Source organism: Chroicocephalus ridibundus, chromosome 19, assembly GCF_963924245.1.
Source record: "Chroicocephalus ridibundus chromosome 19, bChrRid1.1, whole genome shotgun sequence".
In the NCBI taxonomy this organism is placed as follows: domain Eukaryota; kingdom Metazoa; phylum Chordata; class Aves; order Charadriiformes; family Laridae; genus Chroicocephalus; species Chroicocephalus ridibundus.
In genome coordinates, this window is record NC_086302.1 from 1,088,182 (window position 1) to 1,107,974 (window position 19,793).

The following is a 19,793-nucleotide window of genomic DNA, read 5'->3' on the forward strand; positions in this document are numbered from 1 at the left end:
GGGCAGAAGAGGAGAGGGAGGCGCCGCGGATACTTCCCTGGGAAGCAGCCGGGTCCAGCCGGGCGCCCCAGCACTGCCATGGGATGCAGCGTGGGCACGGCCCTGGCACCGTGACGCAGACATCGCTCTAGGAATTATCATCATCTCAAGCCGGGGAAAGAGTGGTGGAATGACGCAGGGCTGGGGACTGGCAGGACAGGGTTGTCTCCCGGCTCTGGTGGAGGCTTTTTAGGTCTCTCTTGGGTGATGGAGGCCTGTCGCTCCTTCGGGAAGGGGCTTTGGTTCATGGGGAGACACTGGGAGCTCTGCAGGATCTCCTGTATGCGAGGGGAACCCTCAGCTGGGGCATCTCTCACTGATCCACAAGCACGACCACAGTCTGTGCATGGCTGGAGGGTCCCCAGCACCGCTGCCAGAGGATGGGAAGGGGAAGGCAGCAGCGGCTGCCAACGCTGGGCCTGTCACAGCCAATTCACTCCCCATTTCATCCAGCGTAACTCTGTTGACACCGCTAGTGCAGGGCGGAGAGAAACCACCAGTCCATAACCCAGACTGTAGGGACCAGGCTCGGCGTAAGCGAGAGGACGCCACTGATGCTCCCGGGAGCCCTCAGGCCATGGCGGCTCCCTGGCAGGTGGCAGCAAATAAATACCTGGGCCAGACAGATGTCCAGTAAATGATGCTGCCCAGATTCACGGCACAGGCCCCACCACCTCCTGCCCACAGCGTGGCTGGATGCTCCCAGCCAGACCTGTCCGTGCGTGCTGGGACCAGTCAGCACCCTGAGGCCACCACAGTTAATGGGGCCACCCGGGGCCACCGCAGCGGGACCCTCGCAGGGGCAGGACACCTCATTGCTGGTGGGGTGCAGCTGAGGGCTCAGCAGAGGCGGCGGTGGCCAGAGCAGGGTCCCCCCACGCAGTGATGCACAGTTTGGCAGCTGGTGGCTGAGCTGGAGAAACGGCTTCTGGTGCCTTCAACTAGTTTTACCATAAATCAGAGCGCTGCCAGCTTAATTAACCCGAAGGCACAGCTAATTCCAGCAGCTCATCTAATCCTCATTACCTCGGAATTTAGAGCCCGGTGAATCGCAGGGACTGCGTGAAACCCCAGCAGTAAAATGTCACCGCTGCTGTGCACAGGAGGCTCGTCCCGGGGTGAGCCCAGCTCCTTTCCCCGGTGGCCCGGGGGCGGGGGCCGGCGGAGAGCAGCCCCCGGGAGGGCTGGGCCGGGGGTGTGCCGAGCCGGGGAAACTGAGGCAGGCGGCGGGGTCAGGCCGTGCGGGGGGCCCGATCCGCCCCCGTCCCGCCGCCCCCGGGGCCGGGGGAGGGATCGGAGCGGGGCTGCCCGGCGCTGCAGCGGGCGGAGCCGGGTGCTCGGCGGGGCCGCGCCCGCCCCCGCCTCCCGGTCGATCCCAGCCGTACCGTACCGTACCGTACCGAGACGAGCCGAGCCGAGCCGAGCCGAGCGCAGCCGAGCCGAGCCGCGCCGGCCGCTCCCGGCGGTGCCGAGCCCCCGCCGCACCGGGCGGTACCGGCGGTACCGGGGCCCGGCGCTCTCCGCGGTGCTGAACCGGCGCCGCCGCGCCCGCAGGACGCGCCGCCGGCGGGGCCCGGCCCGGCCCGGCCCGGAGCGGCTCGGCCCGGCGCGGCGCGGCGGCCGCGGGGGATGGAGCCCTTCCTCGGCTGCACCGGCGCCGCGCTCCTGCTCTGCTTCAGCTACGCCGGTCTGCGCCCGGTGGAGGCAGGTAAGGGCCGCCGGGGCCCGGGGAAGGGCTGCCCCGGGGGGGGAATTCGGCGGGGGGAGTCCCGCGGTGCGCACGGGTGGGAGCAGGGGGAGCAGCGTGCAGCGCGGCCGGGTAGGGCTGCGCAGAGGGGAGGGAGTTTGGGGGCATCGCCGGCCGGGACTTTGTCGGTAACTGGGTTCAGAAGAGACAGGAGATTTCGGACACGCAGCCTCGGGGCATCGGTGTCGGGAAGCGCTGAGCTTTCGCCCCCACCGGTGTCCCAGCGTGGGTGCTTCCAGCCATCCCCGGGGAAGGCAGCTCGTAGAAATGTGGCGTGAAAACAGGGGCTCGGGGACAGCGAACAGAGACCCTCGTCCAGCACGGGGGAGGCAAAGGCTCTTCTGCCCCCGCGCCGCCTGCTCATGTCACGGGGCTGAACTAAAGCACAGGAGGCAAAAACAGATCTGCTCTGACAACGCCACAGCGCGTTAGCCTTGGCGATCCCCCTCCCCGACTTCTGCTCACCCCAGGCTGTCTGTGGCCCAGCCAGGCACTGTCGGGAGCCCTGTGAGCTCCTGAGGAAGCACCACTACCCCAGAGGAACCACCTCTCCTGGGGCACAGCGCATCCTGGACGCGTAAACCAGGCCCCTTCGAGCTGAGCAGGTCCTCTGAAATGGGGGATCTTTCAAGGAGGCAAAGGTCCCCAAGAGCTAGCTCTAATTTTGGAGCGACCAGGACGTGCTCAGGTCCACTGTTCTCCCCCGCACCAGTTGGGCTGAGCCTTCGCCCGAGCACCCCACGTCTCTGCGGGTGCTGGTGGGTGCTTCCCAGCCAGAGCCAGACGCCCTCCCCGGCTCTGTGGGCTGTCTCCCTGGCTGGCTGCAAGATGTTGGTGGAACAGCTGCTTTGATTTGCAAAACGCTGATTGCCAGAATATCTTGCATTCCAGGAGGCTGGGGGTGACTATTAGGGATACAGAGCTGCGGGGAGTGGAAATTCCTGTGCCCGAGCCAGACCCCGGGAGTTGCTGGAGTTACATTTGCCCCTGTCCTGCCCGTGCTGGGGCTGCAGCAACCCCCCGAATGCCTTCGGCTCTGACACACGCGTCCTTGGCCAGACATCGGCACTCTGAAGTTGCCGTTTCACAACTGACAGACCCGTGGAGATTAATGAAACATTCCCAAAAGGAGGGAGCGATGGGGGAAAACACCGCGGCACAATGGAGGCATCTGCAATTGTAACAGCCCTCCCAATTTTCTGTAAACTAGGCCACTTCCCCTGCTCTTCCTTATCCTTGAATCACCTCAGTCAGCTCCTGAGAGTAAACATGGAGTTGTGTCACTGCCCATAACCGCCTTCTGCTCCTGTCTTACAGGCAGCGTTTCTGTCCGTAAGGGGTCCGGGCATTGTTAGGAGCCGGGCAGCTCTGTCACCAGGGATGGCCGCCCCGTCTCGCGGCTACGGCGTGTGCTGGGGAGGCAGGAGACTCAGCTCCGGGCTCTGAGGAAGCTGCGTGACCTTGGTGCTGTGCCACGCACCCCCCGCTGCCTCTTCTTTCTGTGCTCTCCTTCGCCAAGGGCTGTGATGGGCTCTCCCCGCACCCCGGCGAGGCAGCGAACATGTGCCGTCCTTGCTTTTCAGAGAGGGAAAAGAGGAACGAGGGTATGGAGTGATTTTCCCAAGGTCACACAGAGGGTAGTGGCAGCATCACCACCAGCTCCATGTCCCCAGCTCTACCGCATGGTGTGGCCACCAAGGTGTGCAAGCCAAGAGTCATTGGAGAAGCCTGTGGAGAGGAAACTGTCCCCAGCAGGGTCAGGCAGGGATGGAGGCTCGGTGGTCCCTCCCTTTTGGACCCAGAGCTCATGCACATGGGTTTAAAACCATGTCTGTTGTGAAAGGTTAAAGCTACTGTCCCTGGGAGGGGACCCGAGAGGACCGGTGCAAATTCCCCGCTGATGCAGCGGCAAGGGCTGGCAAGGGAGCGGCACAAGCACAGACTCTGCTCTGAAAAGTGGGGGGGTTGGCCAGTCAGGACCATTTTGGGGCAAGGTGATGCCAAGGTGAGCAAGAAGGGGAAGCGGGACCGGGAGGAGAAGGTAGCTGAGAAATAACCCCCACATTAACACCCTGATAACGCTCAGCATCCCACCAGCGCTGGGTGGGTGAAGCCCTTCGACTGGTTCCTACTGCTGCCTGCTCAAGAGGGTGCCTGAGAAAACATTCGGGATGGTCGGCAAATCAGAAATACAATTTAATTCTGCCGCAGCGCTTGCTCTGGAAGCGGGCTGGCCCATCCTGCCCAGCCTGCGAGGTCCGAGCTGCCGGCAGCCCCCTCCTCGTTAGGCAGAGGTACCAGAGGGAGGTGAGCTGGGCCGGGCTCGGCAGCGCAGGGCTGCTGTTAAGGGCTGCAGGAGCAGCAGGTGATGCTGCGTAATGATGATGAAAGACCCCAAAATAGGCCACGTCCCTGCAACTTGCTGGGGCACACAGCATCCCTTCAAGGTGCCCGCCCGTAGAGCAACGCAGGTCAGGTTTATTTCCGTGAGACGGAGGGGAAGGGTAACACACTGCTCCAGCGCACTCTCCAGCGCAGCCTGGGCCCCATCCGGCTCGCAGCCTGCACAGGACCTGGACTGGCTTCCAGCTGAAGGAGCTCCCTAACAGCTCCTCCACCCCCACTGCCCAAAGAGGGGCCAAAACTACCTGGCTGGATCCTGGTCCCACCTCCGCTGCCCAAAAAGGGGCTGGATTGTGGTCACTGCTCAGCTTCAGAGCACGTTCTCATCCCCTGAGCCACTCCGCAAACCAGCTCCTCTGCCTCTGCTGAGGTGGGTCTCCGTCCTCCCCTCCTCCCCAGGCAGCCCACCGGCTGCAGGGGGGAAGGAGAGCACAGCGAAGGTGCGGGATGCGGATGCTGTTCCCTGTCCCGTACCTCACTGGGGCACGCTCACCTCCTCCTCTGAGCTGGGGGGCTGAGCTCACCCACGGGCTGGCAGGATCAAAGCCAGACGCGAGCAACAGGCTCGGCACGCACGAGGAAGCAGTGACGGGTCTGGCAGCTATTTGGAGACGGCAAACTGACCCACTCCGGCCCCCTTCCCATCTCACGGAGGCCACGGAGATTCCTGGCCAGCTGACGGATGGCGTAAGCACTTTATTGATTTCTGCATTCAGCGTAGGAGAGATTTAATTGAAATATGGAGGTTTCTAACCTCAGTGTCAGCCTCTCCGCGGGGATGCTGCTGTGCAAAGCAGCCAAGGTTGTGCCATGCTCTTCCAAACACTGTCTCCTGCTGGGAATATACATGTGGAAAACAGAGATCCCTCCGAGAGAGGGACGCGCTCGCAAACTTTAACCACGCACACCATGGCAGGACCCAAAAACAGCCCTCGTGGAGTGGTAGCGAATATGGCCTCAGCCTTTTGGCACTTATTGTTAAATAAACCCCTCCTGGTTTATACAGTACCCAGAGGTCAAATTAAGGCCTGACTCCAGGATAATTCAGTTAAAAGCAGGAATGCATTGAGCAGCGAAGCATGCCGGTCTCTGTGTGCAGAGCTGGGTCAGGACCAGCCAAACTCCTGGGGGAGGGCCGGGTACCGGTGCCCAGCAGCTGCCCGGGAGACTCTGTGTTTTGTTTGCTCGCCCTCTCTGCCTCGGACACATTTCTCTCTCATTTCTCTAATAAGACACAGGAGTGGGCTGAGAAGAGCTAGAAAAGACCGCAGTTCTCAGTCCTCCCTGGACATTCGGGTCCTGGATAAATCACGTCATGGCCATGACTCTGCTCTGGGTTGGCAGCGTTAAAACCCAAGTCACGGCGCTGGTGAGACCCGAGCGAATCCTGCCCGGCTTTGGGACTTAGAGAGTCGCATGTTTGGCAAGCATGGCACATTTTCCAAAGTAGAAATCCCCTCTCCTCCTGCCCTAAGGAATTCCTGATAGCTGGAATGCTCAGGGAGCATCCCCGTACTCCCTGAAAGGGCTCCATCCTCCTTGACAGCATTTCCACCCGCGCACTTGGGTACCCATTCACTGAGGGATCAGCGATAGGCCGGGGGGGGTGAGAGGGGGCTGGCCTATTAATATCCCATTTGTCCAGGGGAGTGGGCGGTCAGCAGGAAATAATTGCCTCTTTCCCAGACTGAAGAGCCACCGGTTGGTCTTTCTGCTCTTTGAAATTCTCAGGGCTTCACAAACAGCCCCGCTTCCCGTGCGGCCGGGAGCGGGGTGCCAGCGGTGGGCCCTGCTCCCTCCCACTCCCCTGCAGGCTCCCGTCATTAAAACACTCGGGGAAGCTGAATGCCGCGCCAGCCCTTCCTACAGACCCCAGAAAAGCTGACAAGCAATTATATCCACTGAAGGGAGCCATGCTGGGAGAGCAAAGAAAGGCTCAGAAAGGCAGCAAAAGCAGGTCTTTTTGTACCCACGCTCACAGAGCGGGCAGCAGTGCTTTGCGGAGACATCACACGGGACCTTACGGGATGCTCCTTCCCCTTGCAGGTCGTGTCCTTCCACCTCCTGTGTCCGCAGGGAAGGTTGCGGTGCAGGAACAAAGAGCTACTGGGATTTAAGGCTGACATTCACCGCTTCCCGCAGGAAAGGGCACGCAGCTCACAGGCGGATAGCACTGAAGGAGCCGCTTCAGAGCCTCGGCCGGCACTCTGCTCGCTGGCCTGTGTCCTAGGGGCTCTGAAGCAGCTGAGCCCTTCGCAGCAGGAAAGGAGCTGCCTGGGGGAGAGGAGCAAACTGACTTGGAAAATGCCGTGACTACAGCGTAGCCTTGCCCATGGAGGAAGCAACTGTGCTTCACTCCAGGAACTTCCAAGCAGCTGGAGTTTCCAGGACAGTTGAATTCAGAAGGAAGTTTTGGGGCGAGGCTGGGCCCCTTGGCTGGGGAGATAAATCTAGGCTCTAACTCGGCTGGCAGAGGTGACCTCCAAGGGTGTGACAGTTCCACAGATTGATCCTTTTACTGTAAGCAATGACTCTTCCAGCAGCCTGCATGGCCAAAGGCAGCAGGCCGGCTCTCACCCCCAGCCCCACCGTTAGAGCTCATGGCAGAAGTCACAGATTGAGCGTGGCTTCAAAAGAGAGACACAACGGTAAGGAGAGAGACCACGGCAGAGGAGCCAGGAGCTCTGAGCTCCTCCCAGTGATGTCTTTGTGGCGTAGGTACCTCCTTGACCCTGGAGATGCCAGGAAAGACACCTGAGTGTCCTGGACACCCCCTTTGCTCACCCCACCACGCTCGATCAGCAGCCCCCCTTTTGCAGGTGATAGCAGCAGCGGGATGGAGACAAACCTTCTTCCCCCTCATTTTCCCTCCCCATCCCATCGTGCGACAGCTCCGATAGTGAAGCCAACATAAGGGGCAGGCGGGTGGTTTCCTCTTCCTTGTGCCAGCAGCCGCTGTGTCGACAATGAAAAGCCAGGGAGGAATCAGCCCAAAGCTGTAAAGTGTATGGCGGGGTTTTTTTCTCTCTCTCAAATAAAAGTCCATTAATAATCAGCAAGGCGTTTAATGAGAGGCTAGAAGGAGTTCTCAGCACTAAGAGGGGATTAAGGGTAATCTTCATCGCTCATGCCTCCTTGCTGTGTGGAGGCGGTTCTGCCCTGCTCTTGCCAAAAGGGCCCAAGGTGGGTAGGGGCGAGGTAGGGCTGGGACACACAGCCCTGGGGGATGTAGGACTGCGGCTCACCCGACGCAGGGTCCCTGTGGGCAGGGAAGAAGACACAGTTTAAGCATGATCAGTTTTGAAGCAGCCATTCACATTTAAAAATCATGATTCCATCTTAATTTATCAGGGCTTCTCCTTAAAGGGGGGCTGCAATTTCTGCTGACATGAGAACGAGAGCATCTTGTCATCTGAGCTCACAGCTCTAATTCAAATTTGGCCAAACAGATCCTCTGCCAGTTTGCAATGTGTGATTTGCTCCGGCAGGCATCGCAGCCTCTGCGCTGGGATGAAGCTAAACTGCTAAACCAGAAACCTTGTACCATATGGATCCCTTACAGACCAGACAGGAGATGTGCTGTCCTCAGCGTCTCTGGAGTAAACATGCGTGAGAAAGGTTTGATGCACAGCATGTTCCTTGCTATCTCGCCCGCAGCGGGGAAGGAACTGCCCCTGGGGCCATCCCACCCTCCGTGCCTGCTCCCAGAACACCAGTGGCTTCCTGGCCGCCGCGGGCACAGAAGGAAAGTTTCCAGGAGTTGCTTATGACTCTAGAAGGAACCAAACATTTGGGTTTGGCACCTCAAGGCTCTGCTAGAGATGCTGACCCCCTGCAGCCAGCTGGGAAACCGAAATTACATCTTCTCCACCTGACCTCAGCCGGGCTGGCACTACAAAGGGCTGCAACTGGCCCAGGGAGCCAAAAGCGGTGTGGAATAGCTTGGAATGGTGACTAGATTTTAGAAAGTCATGATCTCATCATGCATCTCCTGGGAGTGGGGAGAAAAGCATCCTCATATGGATTAAAATTTTGGTTCCAAATTATTCACTCAGCTCAGCTCTGGGAGCAGGAAACTAATTTTCCTGGCTTTGTATTTCTATCAAACGCCGCGCTCAATTCTCTTTTCATACTGCTTTTATACTGGTTTGACACCACTGATTTATGCGTAGCTACTCCTAATCTGTGGTAGTGAAAGGAAAGGCACGCTCAGATCTGCTGTCCTAGATTTCACTGTATTATCTGCTGCCTTCAACTACCTCGTCTCCCTCGCAGGTAATACTACGAAGGGGGTTTTCTAGACCGCTCTCGACCATCCTCACCAGCTGATTTCGCCCTCCCTACACTCAGAGTCCTGGTTTGCAGGCTCCGAGCACCGGGTTGCAGCTTCACTGAGTGTTTACCTTCTGCCTCACGGCCCTCCACCCTCTCTCACCCCGAGAGGTCGTTTGCTCTTCTCCAGCTCTGCTGTGTCTTCCCAACTCCCCCACGTTTTATGTCATCAGGGAACTTAGACACTTCTTATGCTATGCCTCCCTCAAGGTCACAAATTTCAAAGGGGACTCGGGCTCCAAGCCGGGTGTGCTGTATGTTCCCTTTTCCCAGCCTGAAGCTTTTTCCCTGATACTCTGCTCTCTGTTCCTGTGGGGTTAATTCATCTCTTTTCAAAGGCCTCCTCAACCTAAGCCGGGTAAATCAGTGGTAGCTCCAAAAAAAAAATTTTAGCTCCTAAAAATATCCAGGAAAGACAACCATGCCGGGATTTAACTGTACAGCTGTACTTTGAGAAGGGCAAAGGGCCTGGCTGCAGCTGGAGACTGTTTTGTCTCCCATCTCTCAACTCTGTCATGTCCTCCGTATGTTCTAGCAAATTCATCAGGCATGACTCACAGACCTTCCCTGGGCGCATTCCCATCTGCTGACTGCCCCTTCCTAAAATTAGACCCTACTCTTGTTGGCACACGGGTCCAGTCACGGGAGAAGGTGTGGAGCCGCAGACCCACGTCTGGAGGAGCCGAGTCCAGAAGGGACCGGTGTTCAGGCTGAAGGGGACGATCCGTCCCCCCTGCTCAGCGTGTCCTTGGCCCTGCTGCGGCAGCAGAGGGTGAGGTTGATAAACATTTCAGTTCTCCAAGAACTGGCTGGAGACCACTGCCTCATTCCACGACGGCCAGCCCCCGAGAGATGAGAATGCTCTGGGTCAATTCTGGCTTGATCACCTACTCCAGAGACGAAGGACACCTTTCCCTATGAAATCCTGGAGGCCATGACTGCTTGCTGCTCCTCCTTCTTCAGTCCCAAATTCACATGAACTTAGCCATGCACCTTTCAGCAACCTTTTTGCTCACTGAAGGACTCGCTAGAATCAGTCCAGGTCCAAACAGCTTGTCCAGACATCCTGTTCCAAAGGGTCTCACCAGCGGGTGTGGGTCTCCCGTCTGCTAGGAAGGGGAGCTCTGAAGGCAGGACTCTGGGCGTTGTTTGGGGAGGGGAGAAAGGAATACGGTCATCGCTCTGCTAAGTGTGGAACGGCACTGACCTTCAGCTGGGGAATTTTGTGCTGCCGTTATTTTCTCTGTTCCCGGGGGAACATTCACCAGGAGTGAAGTCAGTTGTTAGGAGACTCTGACACTACAGCTAGAATATTTTCGGCCACATTCAGGCGGCTGGGACTGACTATAAATCCAACAAGTGTTACTGGAGACGTGCACACATGCATCCTCCTTTTACTGTCGACCTCAGCCCCAGCCCCAGCAGGGCAGTGTTGTGCAATGGTTACAAAGCAATAAACGTATTATTCTTTGATGAGAGTCAAATAAAAAAAAGACTCTTTCTCACCCTACTGACCTCCTGGGGGTAGCCGGAGTCCTGGCAGTCTCGTTAGCATTTACTGCCTTTGGGTTCGGGGCACGAGCTGGAGATTGTGAATTAAATTTGACCAGAGGAGAGGGAACAGGAGTCCAACCTGCTGCACAGAGCGCTGGAAGGACTGTGCCAAGCCTACGAGGTAAAACCTTCCCCCTGAGATGCCAAGAAGGGCTTTGCACCATGCAGCTCCCTTGGGAAGAGGGTCCCGGTCCCAGTTGGTACCTCAGAGCCCAGCGCGTTTTGGCAAGGCTGGCAGCCACGCAGATCTGCCCTGCAGCTCGAAACTCAGCTGCGCTCTGGAGCTGGGAATAAACACGGAGCCTCAGGCTTTCACAGCCTGCGCTTTCCACATTACAACGGTCTGTCGGTGCCGTTGCAGCATGCTCTGCTCTGTTAGACGTAAGCGGATGGTTGCTGGATGTCCTCCGACCATCTGAGAGACATCAGCCACAAAATGTGTATAAAAATTTTTCTGTCAAACTAAGAGGGAAAAGCAAAAGAAACACTCCCATTTACTACTCCTGAATTTCAAACTGAAGAGTGCTCTTCAAAGCGTTCAGTCTTCATACTTCCAAGGCAGAGTTTGCATTTCCTCCCAGCTGTCACTGCCAGATCATAACGGGAAACAACAGAGAAACCGTGGTACGTGGTTGGGAAGGATGAGATGAACGAGCAGTGGTCTGCTGTTGTTAAAAGAAACTGTTCCTAAGGGTCAGATATTTCACACACATCTAATGCAACTCATATTCTCAGCAGAGATCTCCTAGAATCCCACTGGTAATCGGGACACGGAGTACCCGCAATTTCCAGGTCCCAAACCCAGAACCACATACCCGAACCTTGAGCAAGGTCCTTCCCCATCCCCCTCCTTGCCCTTGCTCTGTCTCCTGCCCGCGGCTGTGACTTTGCCTCCATAAAGGCTCTGCTCTCCCTCCTTGCAGACAGCCCTTCGGCTCCAGTAAATGTCACAGTCAAACACCTGAAAGCCAACTCAGCCGTTGTGACTTGGGATGTTCTGGAAGATGAAGTTGTCATTGGATTTGCAATTTCCCAACAGGTATGGTGCCTACAGTTACCCGGTTTCAATCATGTTCATCTTCACCCCAGGTCCCCTCAGTTTCCAAATTCTCTTGCTGCAGTTTAAGTCCATTCCTTCTCGTCCTGTCCCTCGTGGTCTGGGAGGGGACTTGGCTTCCCCGTCCTCTTTGCAGCAGCTCTTCATGTATTGGTAGCTGCAGAGAGGAAAGGGTCCGACGGTCTCCACATCCGTGGTGGACAGGGCAGGAAGCAGTGGTCTTAGATGACAGCAGTGCACATGGGGGGCCACTCCACCACTCTGTGCTCTCCTCTCTCGGCTTCCAGAAGAAGGACGTGCGGATGCTGCGCTTCATCCAGGAGGTGAACACCACCACCCGCTCCTGTGCCCTCTGGGACCTAGAGGAGGACACTGAGTACATTGTGCATGTCCAGTCCATCAGCATTCAAGGCCAGAGCCCTGCCAGTGAGCCAGTCCTCTTCAAGACCCCCAGGGAAGCTGAGAAACTAGCCTCTAAAAATAAAGGCAAGTGTGGGTGAGTTCCTATGTGGCCCCTGGGACGCCCAGGCAGCGTAGGGCTCTGCAGAGAGGAAAGCAGTATCCTGTGCGAAGAGAATAGCTGGGTTAAATGCACACAGGGGTGAGTGCCCTCTCGCAGCCCCACACGGACACGCAGGATGCCCTGAGTGCACCCAGCAGACAAGGCTGACGGGTGCACAAAGCGACAGGGAGATGCTGCTGAAGGCTGGCTGTTCATTTCTCCCATTTCAGGTGAGGTTTAACAGGCAAAGTGAGGAGGAGAAGGCTCCCAGCCTGGGAGCATCGTATCCAACATCCTTGCAAATGGAGAGTGACAGGGGAAAGTCCTGAGCAGGCTGTGAACTCGTGGAACTAGACTCCTGGATGGCACAAGGCACAACACCGCTGTGCTCACGGGGCACTCGGGGATTCGCTCAGCCTCCTGTGCTTGGATTCCAGGACAGCACAGGCAAATATACCCAGAGAATGACACATTTCTTACATTTCAAATATTTCTGCCAAATCACAGAATCACAGAAAGGTGAGGTTGGAAGGGACCTCTTGAGATCACCTAGTGCAGACCCCTGCTCAAGTGGGGTCAGCTAGAGCAGGCTGTCCAGGATCACGTCCAGTTGGGTTTTGAATATCTCCATGGAGGAAGTCAGGCACTTCCTCACTGGCAGCTCCTTCACTTGTTCCTCTTAAGCCAAAATAGATTGTTGAGGTTTTCTGTCAGCAAGAATCACTGCTACAAAAAGGGCTAGGGAGTAGGGGGGTCTGGGATATAAAGGGTTACTGCCTGCCTACTGAGGACCCAGCCTGTTGCAGGGCTTTTGGCCGTGGTTCCTAGGATGTTGTGAGTTCTTCACTCTTTCTGCTAAAATGATTTGGTGTCTGTAAATACTGAATTGCTGTTCATCTGAAAGCACCAAGAGGAGCACTGCTTCCCTCCCTGGAGGCCTGAACTGTAATCTTCTTAGTGCTTTGAAGCCAAGGAGGCACATTACGCCCTGCAAAAAGGCTCTACTCATTTCCGAATCCCATGGCTCCACTGAAAAATATCATGCCAGGCTCCACACTCTCCTGAGCTGGAGAGGAACTGCTGAAGCATGCAAGGCTTTGTGACAGGCGTGGACAGCACTAAGAGACCAGAGACAGAGCAGAGCGAGCCACCACGGGGACAGATAACGTGGACTCACCCCGTGGCAGCTCCTCTGCGGTCACCGCCTGTTGATTCTGTCCCGCTGCTCCTCCCTCGCCCCGTCTCCTGCAGGTTGTCGGGGCACTTGCTGCAGAGCAGCTGATGCTCTGCAAGTTCAAAGCGCAGCTCAAGCTGCCGGCCTGACTGGCGGGCGAGGACTCTCTCCCTGCTAGCCTTGACCCTGACGCACTGATGATTTGAGCCAAGGGCAGGGTTAAACTGGTGTCTAGTGCAGCCTGAGCCACGCGGTTAGGTTTCATGATCTCTCTTTCCCCTTGTGCAGATGAGGTGACAATGAAGGAGATGGCGAAGAACCAACAGCTGCGAGCAGGGGAAATTCTCATCATTGTTGTGGTGTTGTTTATGTGGGCAGGTCAGTTCAATCTTTCCGTCAAAAGCACGTAATATCCCTAGGGCCTGCTGGCTCACTTGGTTTGCATATGTAATCATATAAGACCTGAAAAGAAACCCTTCCTCCCCGAAAGAGTACTGTATATTCAGCTGTAAGGGCACCTCGGTTCCCTCTGCAGCATCACAAGCCGGGCAGTGCCAAAAGCAGGTGAATCGGTGGTCTGACCCAGTCCAGCAAGACGTAGATAATGGACTTGATGAACCAGTTGCCTAATTCTCCATGGCTAATCCTGTAATCTCAATTTTTCCAGACGGCACTGACAGTAATGCCCTCAGCCATCCAACAGGATGCCTCGAGCCCTTCAAATGATACAGGTCACTGTAATTATCTGGCTATTATATGACTCCAATGCTCATGCAAAACAAGAATTTAAGAGTCTGGCTCTCAACACCCACTATTATATATACACAAAAACCCACTTCAAAATCAATTAAAATAATAGAAGCACTGAAAGAACAAACGGGCCCAAACATCAAAACACCAATAAACCCAGATCGTCTCAACATCCACTATTAAAATACAAAGAAAAGTACTTAATAGGAAAAGGAGGGACATTTAGCAGCAGGAACATATTAATTGAAAGGAAGGAAAAGCCTACATGAGCTTAGGATGGTGGGAGGAAGGACTAGCATTAGCTGAAAGCTGCTATCCCAAAGGGTGCTTTGGAGCCAAACTTTTGGCAATCTTTTGAAATCCCACCCTAGTCCTTACATCCTGCAGCCACTAATCCTTTTAATACAAGTGGAGGCTCTGCTACAAGACGGCTACTGTAGTAGATGATTTTATAAGCAAGACTGCACGCCCAGCTGCAGCTGAAAGCACCCAGTGCTGTGAAATATGAAGTAAAATCATCCTCGGGCCACTTTGCCGTGGGACGCGATGGGCATAGCTAGGCACATACATTAACACAGTCTCTAACAGAGCATCAGACGAATGTGCTCCTTCAATATGAAGATCCCTCACTGTGACTTTTGTAAGATGGACAAATATAGAAATTAAATTTCCAAAGAGAACCAAGAGTTTCCTGACATGAGTCTGAGACCACATTTCATACAGTTTACAGCAAACTGCACCTAGGACAGACCTCGCTCACGTGTTTTAAGCTGGCAAACAGGGAGAGGAAAATGCCTCTGACTCCCGCTCCATCAGCTTAGCATGTCTGAAGTGGCTACAGCCAGCCCTTCAGCTTGTTCAGTTTGGAAACTACATGCATGAGTTAATGGGAAATAAAGTTTGCACATGTTTGTTTTCTATTTCAAGCCCCAGCATCCCCTGGCTGCCAGTCAGCTGCTGCTCCTGCTGCAACGTAAAACATTAATGAAACATTTGCTCCCTGCGAGTCACAGAGCACGTCGCCCCAGGGGGAACAGTTCAGGTGACCCAAGGAAACTGGCAGGAAGGGACATTAGCACTGTGGTAAATCTATGACCCACAAAAGACAACCTTTGCCACTCGGTATTTAGTCCTCTTGTCCCAGGCAAACCACTTTGCCACACACAGAGCGTGTAAACAGTCGCACAGAGAATCCTTCTTGGTCAGAAGAGAAAGCCACCACCGTAGCACTGAGCAGCTGATGACTTTCACAACATGTAGTTTCACCAGTTTACTCCATCAGAGGATTTGGCCCATTTATACTAGATTCTGCTGAGATGAGAGACGTCCAGGGAGACTTGTGAAGAAGAAACCAGTCACTGATCTGAGACGGGTCACAAAAGAGGGGGATGGAGGGATTGACTGTGTCCTGTACAGTTCTGCAAGGTTTCTTACAACCGAATCCAGGTGACACAGAATCAGATCCACGTATAACATCTTTTCACCCTGTAAAGTCCTACGTTTACCATGCTTTATTTGCATTTCCAGAGACTGGACAGAAATTACTGCTAAAGATGATAACCAAATGAAAGCCTAATCTAAATTAAAAGGTTTCCAAAACCTCTGGTCCATGCTCTTTTCAGCATTTATGCCAAGTTTTAGTTGCGCACATTCAAATTTAAATGCTCTGCCAGTAAAAACAATCATGAATAATTACACAAAGCGACTGAACAACTGATTCATCTCCCACTGTATTATAATCTGAAACTCAGATCAGCATTGGAACAAAGAATTTGCTAATACCACAATTTCCCTTCTAGACAGATGACTTATATTTAAAAAGGAAAGTGGGTGAGGGGAAAATCTCTCTACGTCTAGTGGGTTCTTTACACGGTCTCAATATACAGAAACCTCTTTCCAGCTCTTAACCTGGCCTGGCCATAACCTGAATGTATGACGCTGTTTTAGCAGATGTGAGCTGGAGCCGGTCTGTGCCCAGGGCTCTGAACTGAGACAAGACCCAAGCTCTTGGGTCCATCTTTCTGCTATTGCTCACAGCACTTCGCTTCTCTGGGCCTCAGTTCTACCATCAGAAATCACAGAAGGTGTGACTGTGGCAGATGTTAACCTATTCTCCCAGGATCAGCCATTTGTTCACATACGCAAGAAAGAATTTGGACCACCGTGTTTATCAGTAACACCTGGGGGCAGCTGCCATAACAACAACATAACACCTCACTTTATAAAGCAGTTTGTGATGATCTGGTGAAAGCTTTACGTATGTTTCACTATTAGGGGAGCTGGAATATTTTTCAGTAAGGGAGAAGCAGCATCTGCCTGGGTCTACTTAACTTACGGGTTTGGAACCCGCAGGCAGAGAAGTTATTTGGTCAAAATGTCACATAAAAGGTTCCGAGAAAGACATTTGCAGTCTTCTTATGTGTCATGGCTGCCCCTGCTTTTCTCTTCATGTGCCTGCGTGTGTGGGAGGAAATTTCCACCGGCAGCTTTTGCTGCCGTCACTGTTGCATATTTGCAGATGTTGTCCTGCTGCTCAAAAGGCCCTGGCTTATATCACGCGCAGGCAGGTACGGTACCTGCCTCTCATCTGCCAGCTCCAGCTCCTTCTCTTCACCCCAGAGAAGAAAGATCAGAGGACACATTTTCATTAACCAGAAATTCCAGGAGCTCCTGCGTTTGCAAAGCAAAGATCCCGTTCAACCGCACTGTTAGTGTTGATAGCTATCCAAACGCAGGGCGCAAAACACTTGTCCCATTTAATGACAGGGAAGTCGGAATGTAATTAATCTGTTCCTCTGTCTAACTAGTTTAGCATGGAATTAGGCGAGAAGGAAACAGCCGTAGGGCTGACTAGCTGTGTTAGAAAACGATCCTTTGGAGCAATTGTGACTGCTGCTGAGATCTCTACCAGAAGGCACAAAGCCGGCTGGTAAGCGAGGGATCTCTGATCTCTGCAGGCTCCGGGGGCTGAGCTCATTTGTGTGATCGCTAATGCTTTTTCCTGTTAGGGGTGATCGCCCTGTTTTGCAGACAGTACGATATCATCAAAGATAACGAGCCAAATAACAGCAAGGAGAAAGCGAAGAGCGCCTCGGAGAACAGCACTCCCGAGCACCAGAGCGGAGGGCTCCTGCGCAGCAAGGTGAGCTGCTGCTGGCACGCAGTGGGGGACGGGGCAGACAATCAACTTCCAGCTGGGCTTCAGCGAAATTACCCAAATAGCAGCCTCTGTTAAACATCCTCACTCCAGCCTCCTCCCTCCAGCTGCGATGCAGACAGGGAACACCCCTTCACATCCACGCAGGCCAGTACCACGGCTTCGTTACTGGGCTGAGCCTCCCAGATGCATCAGGACACCAGCACTTCACGCCCACCTCTGGATTAGCCTGCACCTCCATCAGCAAAACAGATTTTAATCCGTATTTCTGAAATATCTGAGCATCTCTGGAAGAAAAATGCACTGAGCAATTCTGCAGTCCCTGAGCTGCTTGGGTCCTTTCCCCCACAGCAGCCCTTAGGTGGCATATGGTAAAGGGAACATTATTCTTGCAATGAACTGAAGAGCTGATCAACAGGAACATGGCTGGTAATACACATGATGTTAAAGGTATGCCATATCCATAATGTAAGCAGACTCAAGCCTATAATTTATACCAACTTATTTCAATTAATTTAACTTCCTCGTGTTTCTGTTCACTACTTGCACTCTGGCACTTCCCCACCACTTCACGTTTACTTATTATTTGAAATAGCTCACTAATTCCTGCTCATTCAGAAGCAGTCGGTGACGAACCATGCAACCCTAAAGCCTCAACTCTGGCCCTTTTGCATTATCCTGAGGGGACGGGAACAAGAACTTTTACAAAAACAAAAACTGACCAGCACACTGCACTCATCTCTGATGTGGGGTTTTTTTTTTCCTCTCTAGCGATTTCTATCCATCCTTTCTTCCTTTGTCTCCTCTTCTCTTCTAGTTCCCCAAAAACAAGCCCTCAGTGAATATCATTGAAGCGTGACAGCCTGCCATCTGATAGATGGACTCCATTCCTCACTCTCACTTTCTGCCTCTGAGCCTTGATGACTTGGGAGGTGAAATATTGTTGGAGCAATTTGGAAAGAGACCTAGTGATTGTCACTCACTGGCATTCACACCTCCTTGTCCGTGTTCTGCAAAACATCTAGCCAGAAAGAAAAATCCTGCAAAAAAACCCTGAAACCCAAACAATTAAGATGGAAAAGCATCAGTGAGAGAGCTGCTGCCGGTGATCCTGTTCTGGACTCACGAATCACCTGAGCTGGAGCAACTTCTCACGCACTCCTCTCCACCCTCACACTCCGTCTTCTGGAACAGTTTTCCTGTCCTTGGAAATGTGCAAAGTTTTGTTGTATCTTTATTTTGTCTCACTGTCACTACATCTTGACAGTATTAAGGTGAGCTCAGGCATCAGTCACTGTCACTCCGCTCCGAGCTAGAAAGGAGAAAAGCTCATCACAGACACGACTAGCAACCAGATTTTGGCTGCTGTGTGCTCCCGGCTTGCTTTGTTCCATTGATGTGTGTTGTGTAACACGTCTTGCAGGTGGGTTTTTAAAACAAAACAAAACAAAACAAAAAAAGAAAAAAACAAGGAAAAAAAAAGGCATACCCCAGTTTCCAATCCCACTGGGAGAACTTCCCTGGTTGTTCTCCAGTTAGGCTGCAGCACGTCTCCACCATTGGTGTCTCTCCTGTCTCACACTGGTGCTCTTCATCTCAGATAATCGGGGCACGCCAAACACTGAGGCACAGACCAATATGAGGGGACACCAGAAGCCGTTATTTAGCTTCCAGGATAATTTCAACCATTTTCCTCACGGTATTTTCAGCTGGGCCTGTGTCCACCACCAGTGTGATAAAAGGTCCATAAAAATGTAGCCAGTCAGCAAAAAAAGAAAAAAGAAAAAAAAACTCACGATACCGGTTGCTATGCAAGGTCACCAGCGGCAATTGCTATTTATTGCGAAAGGCTCTTGCCTAAGGGACCTTTTTCTGAGGGCTTAAGTTCTTAAATTGCTTCTTTTAGTAGGGTTCCTGTGGGAAGGTCGGGTTCTCCTTACGTGTCCCGTCTGCACTATTTTTGTGACGCTGTAATGTCAGGTATCTGCTGCAGGCAGTCCTCCGTAAAAAGGGTGACGATGAATGGAAAAGGGGTGGGGGTTCCCCTCTCTCTTATTAAGTGCTTGATGTTTGTAAGCTGACAGGATCCCTGGGATTGCTGGTGCTCTGGAAGCTGGTAAATGCAAGTCCATCACACAGAAAAGATTTAACTCTTTGTAGTGTGTCATGGGGTATCTGTATTTATTTAATTACTCCACAAGACCACTCCATATGCACTAGGGGATGAGGCAAGATCCTACTTGTTCCATCAAATACCAAGGCGGGTTGGCCTGAGTAGGGTTGGAATCTCGTTACAACAAACCTGCGCTCAGATGAGCCTGGTTTAAAAGTCCCTGCAAAGAAACAGGCTGGCAGTAACCGAGTTCAGCCATCTCTCCTCTTCCACTGTCACCAGCCTTTCCAAAATAGTTGATTTGGAAGAAAGGCATTAGGAAGTCTGCTTGCAGATGTGCTGGCGAACAAGCGAGGACTTCCCTCGTGCCAGCTGCAGAAGGCAGGCCAACCCCTAAGGTCTCTTCAGTGGATCCTTTGCCAGAACATACTCCTCCATCACCAAGAGGGAGAGGTCAGCACCTCTGATACAGACAGAGCAATAAACATTTTATAATGTACAATAAAATATTAAAGGCAGCTCTTGTGTCCTTGTAATGTCTGAATTTAGTAATATTTCATCTTTGTCTGCTTCGAGCAGAACACACACAACAGAACAGGGAGATTTTCTCTGTTTCCCAGGGACTACAGCATAAAATGTTTTCTCAGTGTCTGGGTGTAGAAAACCAGAAAGGTTCAGAGTTCGCTCTGGCTGCGGGACAAGGGAAAAAAACCATTGCATATAAATAGCACTATGGCCATACCTAGCGAGATTCTTCAGACATGCCTGTTATCTCCTAAGAAAGAAATGTCATTTGGAATCCATACCCCTATAAAGGGTGATTTAGGACAGATGGTACAGCATGTGCAAAGCGATAAGGGAGATGCTCTCTCATAATCCTCGAGCAGACAGCCAAGCAAGCAGCCCTCAGAAGGCTGTTAGGGAAGAAATTCAGCCGGGAAATTTGGCAGGTTTGGGGGGTGGGG

General features: G+C 53.4%; 1 protein-coding gene across 1 annotated transcript; it reads left to right on the top strand.

Annotated features, from left to right (window-relative positions):
• The first annotated feature begins 1,251 nt into the window (after positions 1–1,251).
• FNDC5 (fibronectin type III domain containing 5) lies at positions 1,252–19,346 on the top strand. The gene is made up of 6 exons (XM_063355699.1): positions 1,252–1,747; positions 10,999–11,114; positions 11,420–11,618; positions 13,097–13,186; positions 16,567–16,700; positions 17,533–19,346. Exons 1-6 carry the CDS (start codon positions 1,669–1,671, stop codon positions 17,572–17,574), a joined length of 660 nt encoding a protein of 219 aa, XP_063211769.1. The 5' UTR covers positions 1,252–1,668; the 3' UTR covers positions 17,575–19,346.
• Positions 19,347–19,793: the final 447 nt, after the last annotated feature.